The sequence below is a fragment of the Argiope bruennichi genome, chromosome X2 (genome assembly GCF_947563725.1).
Source record: "Argiope bruennichi chromosome X2, qqArgBrue1.1, whole genome shotgun sequence".
NCBI lineage: Eukaryota > Metazoa > Arthropoda > Arachnida > Araneae > Araneidae > Argiope > Argiope bruennichi.
The window spans coordinates 125,364,242-125,388,239 of NC_079163.1; the positions used below are offsets into that span (position 1 = coordinate 125,364,242).

The following is a 23,998-nucleotide window of genomic DNA, read 5'->3' on the forward strand; positions in this document are numbered from 1 at the left end:
CATGCAAATAATTTGATTCAAAAGCTAGCTAAATTGAATCTGCTTGCTGAGACATTCTTTCTGTTCTCTGCTTTTAGTATTAGAACTATTTTGAAAAGAGAAGTGCTGTATTCATATCTCATTATATTAAATATCCATTATGTAAAAGTTCAAAATTAATTTCAAATTAAATAGCTTTTAATAGAATTTTTAAACATTCATTTAATATATTATAAATGATAAAAATTAAATATTTAATACATAAAAACCAGAAAGGGAAAAAAATGAAAAAATTTAGATCATAAATATAGAAAGAATAGCTTATCAAGAAAGATATTCATAGCTTATCAAGAAAGAGAATAAAAGATATTCATGATTTGATGCATTTTCTGCATAAACATTTGGTCTCACCAAAACTTACTCGTATACGCTGTATTGAATGTACTTGTGTATTAACTACATGGCATCGCTAACAATAATTACGAAAGAACCCAGTAGCGTGTGATCTTTCCTGATTTTTGGCGATTAATCGCTGGAATGCAGTTAGCGCACAAATAATAGAAAACTATATTTTGGACATATTTTTTTATCCGATTGAAACCAAATTTTGACACAGAGTTACAATTGTAATCACTAAACGATATACTAACTTTCGTATACTTAAGTCGTTACATTTTTGAGGTATCGCGTTTACAAGCTTGTTAAAGTGCTGATTTACAGACGGTCAACCCCCTCACAGATTATGTTCCAAAATTGATACATATTTGCATCTTAAATATTAAATTAATGTACCAGTTTTCGTTTGGTAGTTATCTTGTTACTTTGTATTCGGGGAACCAGACTACCTCTAAATGGATTTTTTTTTTAAATTGTTTGTAATCTGTAAATCCGACGTAAAAACCGTCTATCACTATTTATCTCGTTCAAAGCATTTTCGAGTTATCATGTTCACAAACAAATAGATAAAATTCCAAAAATACGTTTTTCAAACTCGGGGATGTCTGAAATGGCCGATTCCTCGAAATCTCTCGTTTGAATTTTTTGACGATTACAACATTTTCTCTTTGTCTGTTTTGTATACGAAAAAGTAAAAAGAATTCTTTGAACCTTCGCTGATGGAAATACGAAATCTATACCGAAGTAAAAATTCAAAATTTTTACCTTAAAACTAGTTATAAAAAAAAAAGTTTCGGATACGAATGGATATAACCTTCATAGAAGCTTGTATGAAATGTAACATGTTGAAAAGCAACCTCATCCATACAAGGATTTAAAAAACAAACAGGTATTCTTTTACACGGCTCCTGCGAAAATATTTCAAGGACAAAAGTTTTTATCTATTTGCTACTGGAATTTTATTTTATATTTCATTTATATTGACTGATTAATATTTTTCCATGACACTATTAGTAAACAAGAAAATAAACAGCATTTTCCCAAAGTAAATAAAGCTTTGGTCAATTTAAATGCTTTAATATATTAGCTTTCCTTGAGAAAATTGCTTGAAATTTTGTCTTATAATAAGGTGCTGCAGAGTCGTATCTACGTTTCTTTAATAGCACACTATCTAATTAATAGTTAATTAGTACTTATTTAAAAAGATACAAATTGTTGACAGTTAAAATATTATTTTTTATAACTAAATTTTTCTTTTCCAAGTTTTGGGTGACCTTCCTCGCAATCTTATAAAATATGTTTCATGGAATCGAAACACTTCTTAATCTAATCTACTTCTCTGCTTGAAAATTCCTTACAGCACGATAAACTGTTCTTTCACATTGATTTCAGCTATTTTTATTTTTTGTCTTCTCTCTCTTATTTTTTTAGGGAAAGAGAAACATTGATTTGTGGACATAGTAATTTGATTCTAAAGTAGGAGGGAGCGAATCGTTTTATGAGGCTCATGAATATAAAATTAAGATGGATTTTATCTTTTTAAAGGGCTTGTTGAAATCAATAGCATAATAGAGAATAGAAAACTTTCAAATCAATTCAGTGGTTTTTCAGTTTCTTCTGTACGCTCTTAAGATGTCTATGACAAATAAGCATACTTTGAGAAGTGCCTTACTAAACAGGAGGGCGGGGGGGGGGATTAGTGTACAGAGTATCCGGCTACAGGAAAAACTTATCATGATTTTCATTGAATTTTTTCTATCATTGACTCGAAATAATGTTTTCGTTGCTTAATGCATTTCATCTGGCTCAATTAAAGATATCTTTTTTTTAATTCAATTCCAGACACTCCAGAACCTTAACACTCAATCTGGGACTCTAGATAATGGTCAATATCCAAAACGTAAGAAAATAAAAAATAATAAAAACCTGCACAAAATCGAAAAGATATGTAAATGAATAAAATAAAATAAAAATTTATAATAATTTATCAAAAGCATCAATGATATGTTTTGTTATCATTTTTGCTATTTTTCCTTTAGACTGATTCCTTGATCTAAGATTTTCTCTAGCAAGCGACCCTATTCTACTTACAGTAAGAAGATAAATAGCAGAGTTCTTTAGAAGTTTCCTCATATATGAATTACAGCGAAAATATTGTAATCGTTTTAAAAAAAATATCGGCTTCATGATTTTGGCAAATTTTCATGTTTCAGACTTCCCTAAGTTCGAAAAACACATTTTTGGCTATATTTGTCCGTCTATCTGTGAACAACTGAAAAATGTTTTGAGATACAAGAAGGAAATTTGGTATATGGTCTTTACACCAAATTTGTCGATTTCTATTAAGTTTTGAATGCAATTAATTCGAAAGAACCCTGTCTGACCGACTCTGTTTATCAAATTTAGGACAAAATCCGTCAAGTTCCGAAATCCGTTCGGTCTGTAGCTGTGATATGATTGCGGTTGGTTACAGTTTCATAACCATGTAAACCCCATAATTTCAAAACACAATGATTTAAATATACAAAATTTGTTATAATTTTGATTACAATTTCTTTTCTAATTCGGATGAAACTGTCGACAATCGAAATTCACTCGGTTAATCCCAGATGTGTGACTGCATATGCAAATCAAAAGCTGAAAATTTGAATAAACTTTTTATCTTATATTTACAAAGTTAAATATAATTAATTTTATTTTAGTATGACTTACTTTTAAAATTAGATATAATTCAGAAAATTTAATTGAAATTCGGTGAAATCTGAAACATTTAATTGAAATTCGAGTGAGGAGCATTTAATTAAGATTCGGGACAAATCTGGGACACTTTTTGGATCTAGGATAACCAATCTGATTTCGGAACTCTCCCATTTCATTTGGAAATCCATGACATTGATCAAATTAGTTCAGTACGAGAGAATGAAATGCATTTCCCCTCCTGTTAACACGATTAACCATAATGCTAACCGGCCACTCCGACTCGCCACTAAAGCACATGGATTTATATGATTGACCGGACCACCGCTACAGCAACACTGGAGGGAACTAAAGTTGAGTCGTAAGGGCCATCATCGGCTACGGTACAACTCTTTCAATGGGAAGCACATCCTGTCATCTGTTAGAGGAAGCCGACCCCCACCATTTCTGTACCTACCCGGGTGGCGAAAACCAACCACCATACTGGAAATTTCTCATTCTCATATCGTAAGTGCCCTCCGGTGGGAACATTAACATGATTAATTCGATCAGTGCTGTATCGAAAAAAACCGGATTGTCTTTGTTCGTGTAAAAACTATCTTGATAAAATGACTTATTGTAGGAAAGTTGCAATCTTCTTCAGTATGTTGTAATCGTCTTCAACGTGTTGTAATCTTTTTCGGGGCATATTTTCAGAATACTGTAATTGGCTTCCAGGCTTTAAAAATAAAAATAATTTAATTAAAAAAATTCGAAACTAAAATATGCATGCATGTATATTTAGATGTACATATAATGGAATATTGTTTTTTCCGTTTAGTACCCATCATTCCATCATTCCTGTATCATCTTCGTCATCGTCCTATCGGTACTCTTATTATACCAGAGGAGAAGATTTCAAAAGATGCTATGCCAGATGTTGCTTTCAACGATGCCAATATACCATACTTCCTTTCATATTTTCAAAAGACTGACACATTCGAACCCGAGGATGTACCAGGCTTCACCATAGTGCCGGAGGATGTCTTCTGGAAATTCACGAGTTCATCAGCTCCCCGTGCGGAAGTCACGGAGGTTCCAGCATCGACTAAGAAATTGACCAAGCATCAAGAACTAGTCAATGAAAATTTTGAAGTCAGTCTCATGTTTGCCTCCAAGCCTTTGGTACAGGCGTTTGCGAATCCTTTCATTGGACCCATCAGCAACAGGTAAGGTATTTTTAACTACAGTTTTTTTGTATTTTTAACTAGAAGATTCCCATAAAATAACTTTCTCCTTTTAGAGGCATTTGCAGCGAAAACTATTGAACGGAATAAAAGCAAATTTCATATGCAGACCATTGAAGATACGGGAAAATGAAATCCGAAAAATAAAATACCAAATATCCCCAATGCAATATCATGTACATAGGGATAAGTTTTTAGTTTCAGTAGTATTTACGTAGTTTTTCGGTAATATTTACTTCCTCAAGCAATACAACAGCTACTTTGGAGCAGGCCTTGTAATTTTTAATCGTGATCAGATGGCGAGGACGACAACTGAATTTGCACACACTCTGAAAACTTCCATTTCGCACCAACAGGAGGTCATTTGGCCCTAACGGATTAAACGTGCACCAGACTAGCTTACACGGCCAGTTCTTTAGTGGAATCATGTTTCAAACTTAAAACTTTCCTTTATTGAAGCCAAGACTGTACCACCATGTAACCGCGGTCGTTTTTATCTACGGGGAAGATCAGCACATTGAAAATATTGGGCATGAACCAAAGCACTCTAAAGCTGATTAAAAAAAATTATTTTCAGTGAGTTTTGCACTGTATGTCATTCATTTCTGTACATACATTTTTTTAAACTCGAATATTAATGAGATTTTGTATCATTAATTTCACATACGTTAATCGTAATTATTGACCCGTTTTCGTTTATTTCCGACAGTGCCAAAATCATTTAAAGTTTTGTGGGCTTTCATTTAAAAAAAATAAAATCGGAATTTATCTTACCATGCTATGCACAGTCTGTAAATGAAATTAGGTTTCATTGCGTCAATACTTTTTACTGTGGATGCCCTCAAACAAGAAAAGTTATTTTATGGCACCTCTTATATTATGTTTATGCCTGTAGTAGAATGATATCATTTTCAGGTTTTTCTTTAAATCCGACCTCATTTCCTATGACAGTGTTATGCATAATCAGTGTAGTGGCTTTATTTCATTTAGAGCCGTAATAAATTCTTGCAAACTATATGGATTTTAAATGTTCAGATTTTAGAACTAATTACTTAGATATTTAGATCATAACCTAGTTCTATAAAAAGTGTTGGAAAAGTTGTAATTATTATACATAAGTTGCCCCTCCCCCCAAAAAAAAGTTTAGAGGAACTTATATGTCGGAACAACACTTTCAGCCAAACAAGGCAATAATGATTTAAAAAGTTAGAGAATATGAGGTCTAGGGCAGGGATGGCGAACCATTGGCACGCGTGCCATTGATGGCACGTGACACAATATTTTGGGCACTCCGCCGATCAAAATGGTTTGCATTTTAGTCCAAAATAACAAAGTTCATTATGAAGTATTATGAACAGACGCGAGTGTTCCCATTCCATTTAAAAAAGGGCACATACATTTGTACGGCTGTTAAAAATTCGCTTGCTGAGAAAGAAATTGATTTGAAAATATTGTTTCAATAACTGATAGTGCTTCAAATATGGTGGGCAAAAAAAAAATGATTTCATTAGTTTATTTCAAACAGATTCATTCATAGGACATTCGCTTCTTGAACTCCACTGCCTTATTCACCAACAAGCCTTGTGTTCGAAGAGTGGTTTAACATCTCTTGATAATGTAATGGCGTTAGTCACAAAAATAGTCAACCTCATATCGTCGCAGGATTTAAATAAGCAAAAGTTTGAGGCTTTGTTGGATGAAGTCAACTAGGTGTATAATGGCTTACTAATGTTTAATAATGTTCGCTGGTTGAGCCGCGGGAACGTACTTCAAGGATTTGTGGATTGCTTGGAAGAAATCAGACTGTTTCTGAAAAAGTAGGGTGAAATTGAACGATATCCATAGTTGGATGTTATGTGGCTCTCAAAATTGATGTTTTTTACAGTCATATGCCAACATTTCAATGAATTAAATTACGTAAAGCTTCAAGGTACAAATAAAACAATTATTGTCATGATTGATCTCATTCGCTTTTTTGACGCTTTAATTTATTTTTTTGGAAATTCGTATAGCCTTTTTGCCTACTATCACTCCTCAGAATTTTTCGGTAGAATTTTGCAATACTTTCTGTAAACATCGGTGCTGATGTTGCAGCGATGTTTCCCGGCAATCATTTTAGTTTTTCTTGAATATCTTAAAACCTCCTCAGTTTTCACACTACAGACTTATATCAAATTAAAGAGTATAAAATTCTTCATACTTTCAAGCTTTAATTTTTTTAAGTTTAAATATTAAAGGTTCTAAATTACTTTTTCGTTTTCAATAATTTACGACCCCCTGGTTCATCAAATCGGCATGTTACTTACATGAAAAACAGACTTTAAAAATGTGCTTTCACTTAAAAAAAATTCATATTTGAAACACCATTTGTTATTTTTTTATAAATTTTTTACAGTTTCCAACAGCTCTCCGACTCCCTATATTTTTGCGATTTTCACCCCCTAAACGTCGTTTGGGACTTCATGTTATATGGTGATTCTTTATCCTCTTGATGCCTACTATCACCCCTCTGAGTTTGTCGGTCGAATTCGGCAACACCCTGTATATATTTAAAAAAATGTTTCTTACGTAATTTTTTGAAAAATATGAACATTAAAATAAAGGTCTCCATTTACATCCAAACATGATTTCAATAAATCACTGGCAACACACTTTTTACAAGTTTTAAAAACAAATAAATTTCAATCTGTGACCAATTTAAAAATATGAAATTTTTAATCTATTTCTCAGTTTATTAATTTAATGAGAAGGAATTAATTAACTTATCTAATGGTAAAATATAATTTTTAATGCTTCGTTTCAAGAAGGCATTAATAAAATTAAATAAAACGGTACATTTTGTCCATTTCATTCTTCTTACAGAAACTATTCAGCAAGAGAAACAACAATATACGCTGCTGTTTTGGTTCATGAGACAAACCTGTTATCCCGTCCTTGAAAAAATATATAAATTCTCCAAAGCATCGTCCTCTGCAGCAATTAGAGTGCAAAGCACACATTTACCTCTATTACCGAGTTATATAATAGAAGACCTTGAAGAAAAGTATTTCTTTTTCGCTTATGATTTCATAAGCAGAATAGCTTACATTTTTTGATGATAAGAAAATTATTAATCAATGAGTTCATCTGCACTCATTTAAGAAAACTGATAGAAACTGAATGAAATGTTTCGTTCCATAAAACTGTAGCAAAGACGCAGAAATATTTATGGCTATTTTAGGGTTTTGGTTAATTTTATTCAAAACTTAAAATTTTTTGCCATTTTTTAAGTTTGATTTGCTATTGACCTTTCTTATATTCAAACCAAGATTGCCATACGGTCAAATTTTGTAAATGCGTTCTTTTTTCATAATGTCTCACCTTAATAAATTTATATAGTCTTAAATTCATTCTTGGTCTTGTTTTGGTTTTATTTCCGTTCATGAAATTTAGAAAAAAATTTGCTGTTCTCTGATAAGTTTTTTGATATTAAATTGCCAAAGGAGAAAATTTTTCAAATATGACTGTGATTAGCGGAATATTTCTTATTTGTGCTACAATTGCATTCTTGCGAATCAAGGTATTTGAAGCAGCATCTAAAGAATCACTATATTCTTTTCTACTTCTAACAGAAATCAGCAATGAACAGTTGTTAACGATACTAAAACACGAAACACGAATTTATTATTTTTATTTTTTAATCGTTTTTTATTGTGTTTTTTTTAGAAGAAGAGAGCATAATTTTTAAAATCTCAATACAAAAATTATGCCTGTATTCCTTGTATTGAATGAAATATCCACCTCGACAATTAGATAACAAATGTTTAGTATTATAGAAAAAATTATTAGTCAAATAACATATTCAAAAATATCATTTAGAATGGATTTGGATATTAGATGAATAAGATCAAAACTTTTAAAAAAATTATCGCTTATGGGAATTGATCAATTTTATTTACATTAATGGAAATTTCTTTACTATTAGTCATTCATTCTGAGTTCTAAATCTTTTTTCAATTATAATAACCAAATTGAAAAATAATATAGCACATTTGTGTTCACACATGTGTTGATGCACTTTCTTCCGTCATTTCATTAACAATGCCAAGAACAGAATTTCTTCATTTCAAAATGGTTTATGGAGACGTTTATTAATTTTACTTCAATATGGTTTTAATTATAAAGTATTGTATACATTTTTTTTTTATTTAATGCGATTCGTTTAACTGGAAAAAATTATAATGATAATTTAATGAGGCAAAAACTTCTATCAATTTTCCAATTTGGCATTTTTTAAAGAAAATTTGGCCTGATTTCGTCATTTTGATCTGGAAACCTTGATTCGAACCAGAAAAAACAAATATTCCGTATCTGGTTTGTTCTTGGGTGATCATGAGAAAATTCATTTAAAATAGTTATTAATTTTTTAAAAAATTTACTGTTTGAAATAATTAGTTACATTTTTTTCAGCTTCAGAGAAACTGAACATTAATCTTTTATTATAAGCACGGAAAGAATTGATGTTATATTTTACAATTTTTAAATGTTCTTTGTAAAATGCTGCATACAAATTTGCTTAAAAGAAGTGTTTTATACTAAACACTCTAAAATTAACGGGTTAATGAGGACTACAAAGAAAAATCTCAATTTTGCAGATTGCAAAAAAAAGTCGTTTTTATTCTACGAGAAGCAAAATGAAACTGAGACTCAATGTGGAATTATAATTTTCTCGACTACGTAACCTTTACAAAAGCTTAAACTTTTACAAAGCATAAATAACAGTCAAGGATAGAAACAGTCACATTAAAAATGCTTAATAGTTACAAAAACATATATACATGAAGGGTAATTAAAGATTATTTAAAATTTTAACTATTAATATTTGAAAGTTTTTCCATTTCTTAAATTCAGTATCTGTTAAGTATGTGAAATGTAGTTTTGATATAAATAATATTCAAAACGTGAATCAAGTAAGATTTTTTCATGTCTTTTCATAAACTATCTTTATAATAGGATCCTTTTTCGCATATAAATTAAACGATTAAATATCCTATTTGTGTGCAACTGACTTATGTATATATTTTTTAATCTAGGTTGGGTTACAGTATAGTCATGTTCATGGGATTCCTCATCTTGATAGCAACTTCTTTATGTAAGATTTATTCCCTTTTTGTTATTTATCATTATTCATTTTTAAAACTATTATAAAAAAAACATTTTATCCTCTGTTAACCCTAAGTTGAAGGGGCTGATGTGCAGAGTACGTCAATAAATTCTTTCTGCTGTAAATTTCGACTATCACTTTCTGAACCCTCCACCACCCCGTCCATGACCCGTTTAAGTGGTAAATTGCATGGCTTATACTAAAATTAAAAGTTATAAATTGCATGGCTGACATTTCATTTGAAAGTGGTAAATTGCATAACTGCACAAAATATCAAATTGGTATAAAGACACCCGCATGTTTACTTTTGACATATTTTTTACTTTTGTGTTTTACTATATTATAAATTATAATACTGAATATTATTTCCCTATGACAAATATAAATTTTTATTTTCAAAAATGTACGTTACTTAAATTTGACTCAAATATAATAAATAAGTAAATTATTATATATATATATTCGATAAACCTTCACTCTTTCCTTTGTACTGAGGATTTCAAAGAAAAATATGAAAACATTTTTTTAAAAATATAATTTTGCAATTTTTGATTTTTGATATACTTATCAATTTTTCTGTATCTGTTCCCCCTTTTTTTTTTTTTGTATTTTGCATTTGTATTTTTCTTGGTGTCGTTTTCTGTTTATTAGTGCATATATACAGGGTGTCCATAAAAGAACTCCGGATAATGTCAATAGAGTCCGTACATCATGTGAAAGAAATCCGGCAAAATCTTTGAGACGACGAAGTCTTTAGTTTGGCATACCCAAATCAACTGTTATAAGGTAGTTCAGAAAAGGCTCTGCCTAACTGCGAACGAGGTACAACTTATACACGAAATTACACTAACAGACAAAAACAAGAGACTAGAGTTTGCTCTTACTATGCTAGTCATGATAGATACCAATAAGGATGTTTTAAAACATGTGATTTTTACGGATGAGACCACTTTTCATGTAAGCGGTACTGTGAACTGACACAACTGTAGAATTTGGGGTTCACGGCTGTCTCATAAGTTCGTGGAAATCAACGTGACTCACCGAAAGTGTATATTTGGCGAGGCCTTATGTATAACCAAATTATATGCCCCTTCATTTTTGTAGAAAATTCCATAAATGGTGATTCCATTGTGAAATGTGTGAGGAATATGGTTTCCCTCAGTAGGTTGATATTGAGGCGGAGAAGTATCCTGTCAACTTTCAGCAAGATGGAGCACTGCCTCATTTCAGTTTGCGTACATGGGGAGTATTGGATGCTCGATTTGGGAACAAGTGGTTTGGAAGGGCAGAACCTATTTCAAAGGCATGCAAGAAGCCAGGATCTGCCTCCATTAGATTTTTTTCTTCTGGGGACATGTCAGGAATCATGTTTACGCTGAGAAAATTCAGGATGTGAACCATCTCATGCAAAGGATAATCACTTGTGTGGCAAACAGCCCTCCATACATTCTGGCCAGGATATGGGGAGAGGCTGAATATCGTTTGGATGTGTGCCGTGCCACAAACGGGGCTCATATTGAAATCTTTTAATAGTGAAAATCTAGATGAATGAACCTTTAACTACATATATATAACATTAATCTAATTTTATAATTGAATTAAAAAATGTACATAAAAACGCTGGAGTTCTTTTATGGACATCTGTATATATATATATATATATATATATATATATATATATATATATATATATAACCTGAATTCCTTTGAGTGTTTTTATAAATGTTAGAATGGCATTATCTATTTATCTATGTTTGCTTTAAACCTTGAGAGAAAATATTCGTAGAAATTTGTTGCGATAGCGGTACTAATTATTGAAAAGTACATGTATGGCATAAATTTCTCTTCTTCTGAAATATAATATTCTGTTAGATAATAGCTGAATCTTTCTTAAAATGTCTTTTTTTTTTTTTTTGTAAGACATTAAATCTTCGACAAAAAAGTTTGATATTTCCTTTTCAGATGTGGATTGGAAGGGGACGTCTCCACGTTTAAGATCTTCCGAAGTTAGAGAAACACATTTTTGGCATTATGTCCGTCGGTTCGTCCGTTTGTACTAAGCTTACTTCAAAACGAAAAGAGTTAGACAGATAAAATTCGATATACATATTTAACATTTATATTATAGACGCCTATCAAATTTTGAGCTAAATCCGTCAAGGATTTGACCGTCTTCTGGTCTCTATTTTCATAACCATATGAGCAATAACAAAAACTCAATGACTTAAATATACAAAATCTGGTCTGAGGTTTTGTGATTACAATTGTAATTCCAATACCAGATTAATGAAATTTATACATAAATTTCGATCAAATTTGGAACCAAATTCCTCATGGGATTGACCATATGTACTTTCAGAACGAGTAAACGCGTATGCAGTTCCAATAAAAACTAGATGATTTACATTTAAATAACATTTTTCATTTCTAGACGGTTTCAACGTGAAATGCTAACCATTATATAATCATTGAAACCAGTTGCCTGATTTTGTGACCTTGAAAATTCTTTGTAAGAATTTTGTTCTCATTCCAAATTCAGACGTTTGTATTATCTGGCATTACTTGATCTGCATTAATCCTTTGATCTATGAATTAATTTAACCATTTCATTAGATAAACACTCTCCATTCGGGATATTTGTTATAATTTCTATCAATAATAGGAATGTGAAACACATTTAAGATAGCTTGTTCTAATAATTTTGGGGCTTTAAATTAATTGGCACATTGACTGAATTATGATTTTTAAGTATCAAAATTTTTGTAATTCGACGTACGAGTTAGTACAAAATTGGTGCGAAGAGGTTTACCCCTTTAACTAGTAAAAGTAGAATTCGCGTCATCATTAATAATTTCACTTAATTCTTTCACTATATCATGAGTGATTGGTCTAAAGTAATTATTTTTTAAATAATACGCAGTTTATTTACAATATACTGATAATAATGCATTACATTATCTACTAGCTGTCATTGACTATCACCTGATTAAAATTTCAACAAAAAAATGCTCCGAAATGTATATTCCCACTTTCCAAAGTACATCTATGCCGAATTTGGTCGTTCTAAGTCTAAAGATTACCCCTACAGAGTGCTAAAACACATATAGTCTCTTTTATTATCAGTAGAGATTATAAAAATACCCATTCGTTTCTTTGTTGTAGTATCTGAACTTATTCAGTAAATTTATATCTAGAGAAGAATCATTAATTATAGCCCGAAGTAGTAGGATTAAAGAAAGAAAGGAACAGCAATTTCATTCATTAGTTGAATATCACCGTCATTCTCTAGTTGAATATCGCAAATAAGATGGGATTTATGTATAGATCCCCCCTCTCCACATCTTGGTTTCATTTACCTTCCAACAATTTAGTTTTCATTAAAAAAGACGATGCATCGTTTTTAAAAACCCAAAAATAGGAAAAATGGCATTCTTTTACATATTAAATCTTGCAATACTGTCAAAGAAATTACCTATAACTCATTTCGCTGCGATTTGATCAAAATGTCTTTCAAAAATCACACACTGTAAAACATGCGGAATTTTGATATATTATTTGGGACCACTAGTGATATATGACATTTTGTGATAACATACACTGATTACATATAATGTACAATAATTTGATGTAGTTATAGCTAATTTATATGAATATTTAGTTTCAATAAAATGTTTTGGCAAATTTGACTTACGACATGTTGATAGAACAGTAACAATATTCGAAACATTTTGTAGCACGTAAATACATTATGTAAAATGCGTTCGATAAAAATTTAAAACTATATTAAATTAGTTCATAGATAAATATCAACTAAATTTAAATAATAAATGTGAATTTTGGGTTAGAAACGTTATTTTCTTCCTATTAAATACGTTTTAGCTTATTAAGCACACTTCTCTCCCCGAATCGGCACTTACATATGAGGATTAGAAATTTTCGGTGTGGTGGTTGTTTTTTGCCATCCTGGTGGATATATTAAAGCTGTAGGGTCGAATTACCTTCACTTCCATAATGGAACACGCAACTGCATTGTATGTGCCGTGGAAGGTGATAGCCACTACGAGTTATTAGTTATGCAATTCATTCTAGATGTAGGTTGGGAGATAATAACGCCGATGCGATTACTAAACGATTTTATTTCTGAACATTTAGTCTTATATGCCTTCTTTTAACATCCAAAAACAATAAATAACGCAACACTGACTATAACATTTAAAACACAATTTAAAGTACTATACAATCGCCCTTGGGAACTGGATTATGAGCACGTATTTTAAATTGCGTCGATTGTCATTAAAGATGGAGGGAAGTAATAAAATTTCTGCAGAATTGTTATCAACAGCTCAGCAGTTTAGAAACGTCACTCCTATACCCATGTAAACAAGAAAAGGAATAATCCGTCTTGAAGCTTCTTCAAACAGTGGTATTAAATCTACAAACATACTAATTTTCAATATCCAAATGCAGCGCAAAATGTAATACTAAAATATTATAGTTAAAATCACTAGCTATTTTTAATCATCAATGCAATAAATTTTGCAACGAAGAACTGTCACATCCAATTTAATATGCTATTTTATGATATTCTATGATGGCGTTAAATCGCTTGTATTAAGTAAGACACAATTTCTACTTTCATTAAGACAACAGTATTAAAGAACATTCCGTGATGTTTCTGTTACTTGAAATAAAATTTTAAAGGGATATGAAATAAATCCGAAAGATATTATGAATTTAAATTAAGTTATTTATTAAAAATATTATCTATTTATATATTTTTTAAAATTTAGACGCATTAAAATTAATATCACCTTTGAATTACTCCATCACTATTATTTTAAATTTCTTTTCTATTTTAATACGTATCTTTTTAGCAAGTTCTCGTTCGTTTCAAAGCTGCAATTTAACAATACCTAAAAGCAGGAATAAGTGAATTACTTAAACGGAGGTAGTTGAAGAGATTGCGAAGAAATGTAACAGATGTACTATGACAGATGTATTATAGTTTAAGGTTATGAGAAATAAGTTCATGGTTTTGTCCCTTTTCCATGGAAAAGTTTTTCAGCAACATTCCGAAAAAATTTATTTTATCTTAAAATTAAAAAAATTTACCTTTTCAACGTTACTAATTTCCTTCTTGTACAATTTTCCTTACGATTATTATTTTTTAAAAAAAATAACGCAAATTATTTTAAAACAAGAAAATTTATTGGTACTCCCTTGTTGGGAAAAGTTAAAACTTTGAACTTCACCACTACTTTTTTTAAATTTATGTTATACACACACACACATTATTTGGAAAAACAAAAACAAGTTGTTCGTTGAAAATGAATATAAGTTAATTCCTGATGTGATGCTCATTTATTTATTTACATATACAAAGATTCGTTTTAACATTTTAAAGAAATCGAAAATACCTGATTCGAAAATAAGTACATTTTATAAAACAAATTTGAGGAAGTTATTAACCAGCATATCCCCACATATTAATCTTTAATATGTGGGGAAAAGTTTCGTTTGCCGGAAAAACTTATTTTTAACAGTTCAACACGTTTTCTTTATCCACCTTTATAATACTTCTTTAAATTAATTAATAGTTCCCTCTGAAAAAGAATTTCAATTAGAAAGTACAGCTGTACGCCATTTATCATTTAGATCTGATTGCTTGATGTTTTTTTTTTAAATTTATTATTTTAAATACGTAAAAATATCTTTTAGAGCAAAAATTCTAAGTGTATGTAAACAAAGTATTCTTTAAAAAAATTAGTTTTATAAGAACTTTATTTACTCTCCAGCATTTGCAATTGGAAATTCCTACAATACCTTATTTATGGCAAGAGCCCTTCAAGGGGTTGGATCATCATGCACAAGTGTGGCAGGTATATATTTCACTATAATCTATTGTTATATTTTTGGATAAAATTTGAACTGGATATATGTTTATATGTTACAATATAGTTGGACGGAAGAATCCTTATTTAAGAGAATAAAAAAACTGTTTGACAGATTTTGTTAGGAGAAATTGCGGTTTAAAATGTTTAGGCTAACGTATTATAGGTCGGGGGAGGGGGGGGACTAAAAATTGTGTGTAAAACAGTTGATTCATTATTAAGAAATATTTCTTAGTCTGCTCACTGAAAATATTATTTCATCGGTAATTAGTAGCTTGAAATCTGACAATAAATGTTTTTTCATTTTTTTTGCAAGGAAATACGACTTTCCTAAAGAATGTTTTATTATAACTAATTGAAATTAGAAAAGGAATAGTTGATTACCTAATTATACCTATTCATCAACCTATTTTCCATATCTTGCCTTATTTAATCTAATTAGATTAACGTTCCATTCCGAAGTTACAAGAGAACTACTTTAGAACGAGCCTCGCAATTTTGAACCATGGCCAGATGACTAGAATAGTACCTGAGACCTTCAAACTTCCAAGCCATACAAACATGAGAGTGTTTTGTGAAAGATGGGAACTCAATGTGCACTGTATCCACATACAAGGCTGGTCTTCCTTAGAATCGAATCTCAGACCAGAGATCTTCAGTTCTGAAGCAGAGACATTACATTTACTATACCACAACCCTCTTTTAATATGCTACACTCCCTGCATATGAGAGAAAAAGCCGCAGTCGTTTGAGGGTAAGGACTCGGACTTGGGCTGGTGGGTTCCAAGCTCGAAACCCGCTTTCATCGAAAAACCGCGTTGTAAGCACACTTGGTGCTCTCTAAATTATTGGGATCAAGTGTCTTTCCCCTGATGGGTTGCAAAATTTTAGAGAACGGTTTCCAGCGTAGGTGCCGTCTTCGTCATCTGTCCGCAATTAAAAATTACGAGGTTCGTCCCAAAAAATAATCTTAAAAGTTACTTCGAGACAGGACGTAAATGTAACTAAACCAAACCAAATTAGCTGGAAATGTGAAAAATTAAAGGGAAAGAACTTATTGATCATTTTATTTGTAGTATTTTCATGATGCCGCAAAGACCAATAAAAAGTTATCAGTTATTTCATGGAATTCTTTTTTTCAAAAAGAGACAATTCATCCTATTGTAATCAAAATAATAATTTTGCTTCATACACATGCTCACAAATATAATGGACTAATCATAAGGTTTTTTAAACTTCTGACAGGCGCGTATCTAATACATATGGTTACCAAAATGTAAGTGTTTTTTTTTCAAACTTTAGTTCTCTAAACATAACAATCCACAAATTATAACCGTAAAAAATGAAAACTGGATGTTTTTTATGCAAAACTTTGTTTTTTCCCGCAATGTAATTGTTGGCGAACGTTGCATGAACTTGGCGACGAAACCTTACTTTGATCTTAAGTCTGACCAATAATTGAAGCTAACGGAGAATTAGTAATGTGATTTATTAGAAAAAAATGCATGAGTATCATCAAACTTGTATTCAGATATAAAAGGCTGTGAGAACATTTTAGATATGCCTCCTGTTTCCTCATGCGACACAAAAAGTGATAGTCACCCACAAAAATATTGAAATTAATTCCTTGTAGTTGATTGCAATGAACCAAAAACTACCTTCGAAAATAAAATCTTTATCTTGGATAAGTATTTTATCTCAAGCTTCTGTTACTTGGTGCATACATAATTTAGTCAAAATACGGATAAAAACTCCTATTTATAAATAAGAGTAAATGTGTAACTATACAGTGTCATTCCTATATTATGATAGTTCATGGAATTATTTATGAACATTGAAAATGTTATTTATTTTTGTTGCTCCGAATAACTCGAGTGAAATATTTTTCAGGTATGGGTATGTTAGCAGAAAAATACCCAGACGATGCTGAAAGAGGGAATGCCATGGCGATTGCTTTAGGTGGCCTTGCACTTGGAGTTCTCATCGGCCCCGTATACGGTGGTACTCTTTATGAATTTGTCGGCAAAGCGACTCCTTTTCTCATATTGGCAGGACTGGCTCTTTTTGATGGAGGTAATAAAAAATGATCATCAGGTTATATTCTTTAGCTGGTTGAAGGGTTTTAACCACTGGTTCTTGCAGATTAGTTTAATTGTATTTTAATGTGCAAGGTAGTTTGAATTAAAACATTCATGCCCCTATCACATATTATGGAAAGAAAGAAAAATTTATCTCAAAAACTCGAAATATTGGAGGTAAGCATTTCAGAATATGAGGAAAAGAAGATTAAAAAAAAAAAAGGAGAAAATGAACAATACGGTGAAAATAACCATTCTTTGAACTATAAGGGTTGCCCAAATGAAAAGTGGACACTTGCGATTGCGTCAGAATGACTGCGGCTATAGCAGAACCACCGAACAGGGATATAAAGAGATGTAGGATGCATACGATAAATTCAAATTTCCTCAACTGCTGATCTAATTGACGAAATGAACGAACTGAAAAAGTTAACCAAGGATTACCCCTTACTCTTCATCCAGTTCAAAAAAATAAAATTCGCCAAAGGAATTTTCAAAAAAAAAAAAAAAAAAAAAAAAAAAATACAAATTTTAATGATCGCATTTAATAACCCTCCCAATTAATTTACCCAATTTCGACTAAAATTTTTGTAAAATCGCAAATTTATGTTCACTTAAAATTTCTCTAAGTCTTTCTCTCAACATTTAGCAAAACTGCATACCCATGCATCCCACTCCCTTTAACAACCAATAGCAATGAGTCCTGACGTTCTCCACCTCATTCTTCACTTGCCTCACGGACAAAACGGTAAAAGTAACTCTGCTATGTTCCAGTTCAGCCTCAGGTCTTGACGGAGATGACGTACCGAAAGTCAAGCTATCTGCAGTTCACCATTACCGGGGATAAGCCCTGCTGGGGCTAGGCGCCCCTTTCAACCAGCTCATTTGCACAGCATGCGACGTTCAACAATGAAAGCAGTTCGTGGTATAGGAAATTGATCAGAAGTTAAGTCATGCTATACATGGATGCGTCCAGATCGGAACAACGCGCGGTAATACCGTTTCTGATTTTTCGATTGCCGTGCGCCACCCTTCATTGATTTCCTGCCTCAAGGGAGCACTGTCAATTCAACACAATACGGAAAGCAATCAAAAGTAAACGGCCAGGTCTTTTCACACAACAAGTGATCCTTCTCCATTACAATGCTCGCCCGCTCGTCTTTCGTGAAACCCAGACAACCTTAAAAAAACTCAATTGGAGAGTGTTGAAACACCGCTGTACAGTACTTACCTTGTGACTTCCACATCTTTTGGCCACTTAAGAGTGCATTACAGGGGACACGTTTCCATTCGGGTAACGAATTGAAAGAGGTTACATTACTTTTTCAAGAATCAACCACCATCTTTCAACAGCAAAGGCATAGACCTGCTACTTAAATGATGGGACAGGCGTTACAACGCCCATGGCGATTTCATTTGATTTTCAATAAAGTTACTCTTTCTATTCAACTTGTCCACTTTTCCTTTGGGCAACCCTTATATCTTACAAATATTAGATTATTATTTGATTTAGCTATATTAACGTCCCAATTGGAAGCAAACACTAGAGCTATTTTGGGTCCAACTTCGTAATTTTGAACCCCGGTCAGAACAAGAAGGCGAAACTACAGCTGGCCAGACTCCCAAACCAAAACCAACGGAAGGTCGTTTGGCCCATGGCGATTGATATTCGGATGTTTCTGAATATTGACAGTATTTATTGTCCTTCTAACAATACTTAATCGTGGTGCCTATTAATTAAATTAAGTAATTAACAGGCACCACAATCATAATTGCAATGTTATATGATGGCAGTTGATTATACTTATCCTACAGACTATTCGTATATCTTCCTCAATTCTTAGAATTTTTTAATTATATTTTCCTCCGTGAACTATCCCACAGAGGGTATCTCAAAAAGGAGGATGAGAAGCTTCCAGCTTGGTGGTTGGTACTCGCCACCCTGGTGAGTACAGAAAAGTTGGTTGTTGGCTACCTCCCATCGATGATTGGACTTACTTTCCACGAGAAGGGCTGTATCGTGGCCAATGATGGCCCTTAGGACTCAATCACAGTTCTTTTTTTCTGTGTGCCTTAGGGCGGGTCGGAGTAGTCAATTTATGATTCTCCCGTGATCTCAAATGCAAAAAACTGAGATTTGGATTTCTTGTCATTTCGGACATGTTTTATTAATTAAAACTAATGCAAATCCTTCCATTAATTTTAAACTTATACATCAATCTGAATGGGAATACAAGTTAAACATGTTTTTATGTGGTCCTTTTTTAATGCGGTATATGAATTCCAACAGTAATGGCATTATAACACCATTGTAATGTTTCCTATCAGTGCACATATGTACACTAATACAATACATATCACGTCTACTAATTCCAATATTCCAAAATAAAACAAATAATATATTCCAAAAATTAATCAACTCAAATACCTTCAAGTGATGAAAGTGATTTTGAACAAGTTCATAACAAGAAGATGCGGGTTTTGAATTATGACGAGTAGTATAGAATTATATGTATTTTGAAAATTTCTCCATGTTTGAAATAAGAAATTAAATTTTTAGCAAGTATTTTCATGTGTAATTTAACTATTTATTTTATTTGGAAAACACTTTCTTATTATTTCATAAATCTTCGACAAATTTTTCTGAGACTTTTTTTAATACTGTCCCCCTTCACCGCGTGCAAAATTTTTCTTTAATATGTTGTAAAAAATTATTTGTCATAATTATTTATAAAGTTTCGAAAAAAAAATGTGTGTGATTTCTTTTATGCGGTCCCTATTTTCTTCACAAAAACAAGTTTGACTGTACTTCAGTTCTAACTACCTGGTATTTCGGATTTTATTATATAAAAAATAATAGCTGTTTCTAGTTTTTTAATAATCTGACGTAAGTATGACTTATTTTACTAAATACATTTATTTATTTTGATTTGTTTCATATTTCTAAAGACGAAATTATATAATAAATTTTTTACTCACTTTCTGATGAACAAAATTTCTGAAATTTCTCGATGACAACACAATATTCAAAAATTCTTAGAACACAATTATCAGTTTAAAATAATTATATTTATGTCTCGTTTCGAAGCAACTCTAGGATTATTTTGAGATCGATCTTGTAATTTTGAACCATGGTCAGAGACGAGCAACACCTTCTAAATATAGATTTGTATTCAGGAGATGTTATGATGAAGGTGACACCTGAACCAGAGCCTCCTATTAACTTCTGTGACAGCCAAAAGACATTTGGAACCGACGAATTTGACGTGCGCCAAACTTGTTTAAACGTCTTTCTTATTTAAAATCGAGTTCTGACCTTGAGTCCTCCGGTTCCGAAGCTGAAAACTTGCCACCAGGCCACCACAGCCCGCTTAAATATCAATTCATTGATTAATTTTGACTTTACATCAATGGCGTCACCTTGTCGTTAATTTGTTTGTTTTTTTAATCTGATTTTAATTGTATATATTTTGTTAAATAAAAATTAAAATGTAGATTTTTTTTTAAAAAAAAACCGTCTTTTTTGTATATTTATGAATGTTTTTAAAAAGTGTTTTTACAAAATTATCACTTCCTAACATATTACATTTCTTTATTCTTGAATGCGAATTTATTCCCCATGTAAAAAATAATGTAGACTAATCGCATAATATTACCTTCACTTTCTGCTTTAATTCCTGCCAAAAGATATTAAAATTAAATATTTTTAAAAAATTATGTTACGCGCCACCACAAAAAAAAAAAAAAAAAAAAAAAATGAGATTGATCATTTTCAGACTCTAAAATCTCTTTTTCTCCCTTAGTTAGGAAGAGAAAGTTTAGTTTAGTGGATTGGTGGCAAAGTTTTGGCTGCAAAATCGAAGGGTTCCAAGCTTGAGACCCGCTTCCATCGAAGAACCACACCATGAAAGCGGGTCTGGTGCATGCTAAATCCGTTGAAACTAAATTTTTCTTCAGTCGGTGTGGCACACAAGCGTTTAGAGCCGGATACCGGTCCAAGTAATATCCTCGCCATCTGGCCTCGGGTTCCGTCCAAAAATAGTTCTAGTGGTACTTCTAAACCAGGCGTAAATATAACTAAACTAAATTAAATCAAAATAGATTCGCTTTAAAGAGAGATTCGATGAAAGTTATGCAACAGCGAGCTGTTGCATAACCTTCATCAGTGATAAATTTTTGGTCATGAATTTACAGCGTGTTTCACTCTCTCAGAAAGTTGCTTCCCAATGTTATCAAAAGTGCAAATTATCTGTTGGGATATTTTATTGCTAATTTTCAAAAGGCTTTAGTCGCGCTGTAGAAAATTAGATTCATTATTGCAAAATACAAAATCTGCTGTTGCCTTCAAGGGAGCATTATAAAAACTTGGCACTGATGCACATCACAAACATTCACTTGAAAGATACAATTCACATTGATATGTTTCTTTTAAACAATTTTTGCCAAGATCGTCATCTTATTTGATGAAATAGGATACAAACAATTCAAATTTGTTAAAAATTAATTTAATAAAGACCGCTTTTAAGAGCATACTTTTATTAGTGTAGTAAAAAGTAGAATTGTTTTTATTTTAAATATTATCTATTCTTTGGTCTTTTATTATTAATTTAGTATTATGAGCATTTTAGAATCTTAAGAACAGTTTTTTATTGAATTCGCAACTAAGTGACGCCACGTGTATTATTTTTCAAATTCAATTAAATTTTACGATTAATTTATCATTAAACTTTGAAAAGATTAAAATAATGTATAGTCATCCATGATACACAAGTGTACAAAGTTTCGAAGTTCTATTACATCAGGAAGTGATCGTACAATCGATTCCAAAATTCTATATTTACTAACATGAAACAAGTGAAGTTCAGTAAAAGGGTTTCTAAAAAAAATGCATTTGAGTCAGTGTAAAGTACGTAAGTTACAAATGTTTTAAATCAAAATTTTATTTTTTGGATTATTTTATTAGCCTTGCAACTTATTGTACTTCAGCCAAAGGTGAAAAAGAAAGATGAAGAGGAAGGACCTTCCCTATGGACATTAATGAAGGATCCCTACATTATGATTGCAGCTGGTAAGATTTTCTTCTTCGTTCATTAACGAGAAAAAATATGTCTAGAAATACTTATAACTTCATTTAAGTTATGCTTTTATTACACCAAAAACGTAAACCCCCGGGAGCACCTCGAAAAGAGGATGAGATGCTTCCGGTATGGTGGTTAGATCTCGCCACCCTGGAGGGTACACAAAAAGGTGGGGGATCTGGCTCCTCCCATCGATGGCGGGACGTACTTCCTTCGGGAAGGGTTGTACCATGGCCGGCCCTTAGGACTCAACTACAGTTCCCGCTAGTGTTGCTGTTGCGGCAGTCCGGTAATTCAATTTTCTTTATCCGTGTGCCTTCGGCGGGTCGGAGAGTCAGTGATATGACTTACACCAAGAATGTTTTCTTCGAAATTTGGTTTAATAGCCTTTACAAATATAATATGTAAAAGCTTGCTAATATGATGTAGTATTACGGTAGCCTCACATAAGCAAGTGAGTGGATTCGATCTTCGATCCTAATAAATAAAAAAATTATTACTGTAGGAGATTGTGGGCTGAACCATATACTCTAAAAATTCCATCCTGGCCTCGATCTTCAATCAAAGTCAATGGTTTCTTGCGATGCCAAGAATCGTCCGTGCACCTATACGCAAATCATGGGGCATGCTAAGTAAACATCTGCAGAATATTTATTCGACATATACATTATCTACTAATAAGTAATTGGACACCTGTTATAAAAGTGATAAACACAATTTATTCATATTCAATAGTAGATAGAGGCTCTGCCTGAGGCAATTACAGCCATAACACTCCGGGGCATGCTTTAAACAAGTGCTTGGATAATTGACAATGGTAATTTTCCCTCCTCTGCTTGGAGAAGATATGCAAGTTCTTAACCGATTTTGGACGGTTGATGCATCCCTTAATTTGGCGACCCAACTCATCCCAGAGGTTACCTATAGGACTCACGTCTGCACGCTGGGAAGGCCAGTCCAGTCGGTCCATCCCATTGTCATCATACCAATCTATGGTGAACCTCGCAACATGACAAGTGGCATTGTCATTCTGGACATAATAATGATCCAACCCGTAATATTGCCACAACATAAGAAGTACATTGTTGTATAGAATAGTGGAGTTGGAGTCGGCGTTGTGTTTACCATGAATTGGGATCAAAGGTACCAGTCCATACCATGAGAAACATCCACAGACCATAATTTCACCTCCGCCAACTTTTACTGTAAGCACAATACATTCTGGCAAAAGGCGTTCTCCATGCATACGCCAAACCTAGACTCTGTCATCCGACTGGTAGAGATTGAACCTTGATTTATCACACCAGAGAACCTGTTCCCCCTCATTTACGGCCCAATTTCTAGGTGCCTTTCACCACCTCAACCAAGCGGCGTGGTTTGATTTTGTAATCAAAGGCTTATGGGTGGCAGCAAGACCATGGAAACCAAGCGAAGGTTCTTGGTCTCTATCTCTTAGCTTCTTAGGTTTGCTGGGTCGAAGCACATTCCGACAATCACCAGTCACCTTCCA

The 23,998-nt window shown here is 32.4% G+C and overlaps 1 protein-coding gene across 1 annotated transcript in view; it reads left to right on the forward strand.

Moving 5' to 3' along the window:
- LOC129960385 (synaptic vesicular amine transporter-like) overlaps positions 1 to 23,998 on the forward strand; it is a 56,195-nt gene that overhangs the window by 10,628 nt on the left and 21,569 nt on the right. Inside the window, exons 4-8 of the mRNA XM_056073801.1 lie at positions 3,893 to 4,280; positions 9,371 to 9,429; positions 15,237 to 15,320; positions 17,223 to 17,405; positions 22,374 to 22,478. Of these exons, the coding sequence (XP_055929776.1) occupies positions 3,893 to 4,280; positions 9,371 to 9,429; positions 15,237 to 15,320; positions 17,223 to 17,405; positions 22,374 to 22,478 (819 nt within the window). The remainder of the gene's footprint in view (positions 1 to 3,892; positions 4,281 to 9,370; positions 9,430 to 15,236; positions 15,321 to 17,222; positions 17,406 to 22,373; positions 22,479 to 23,998) is intronic.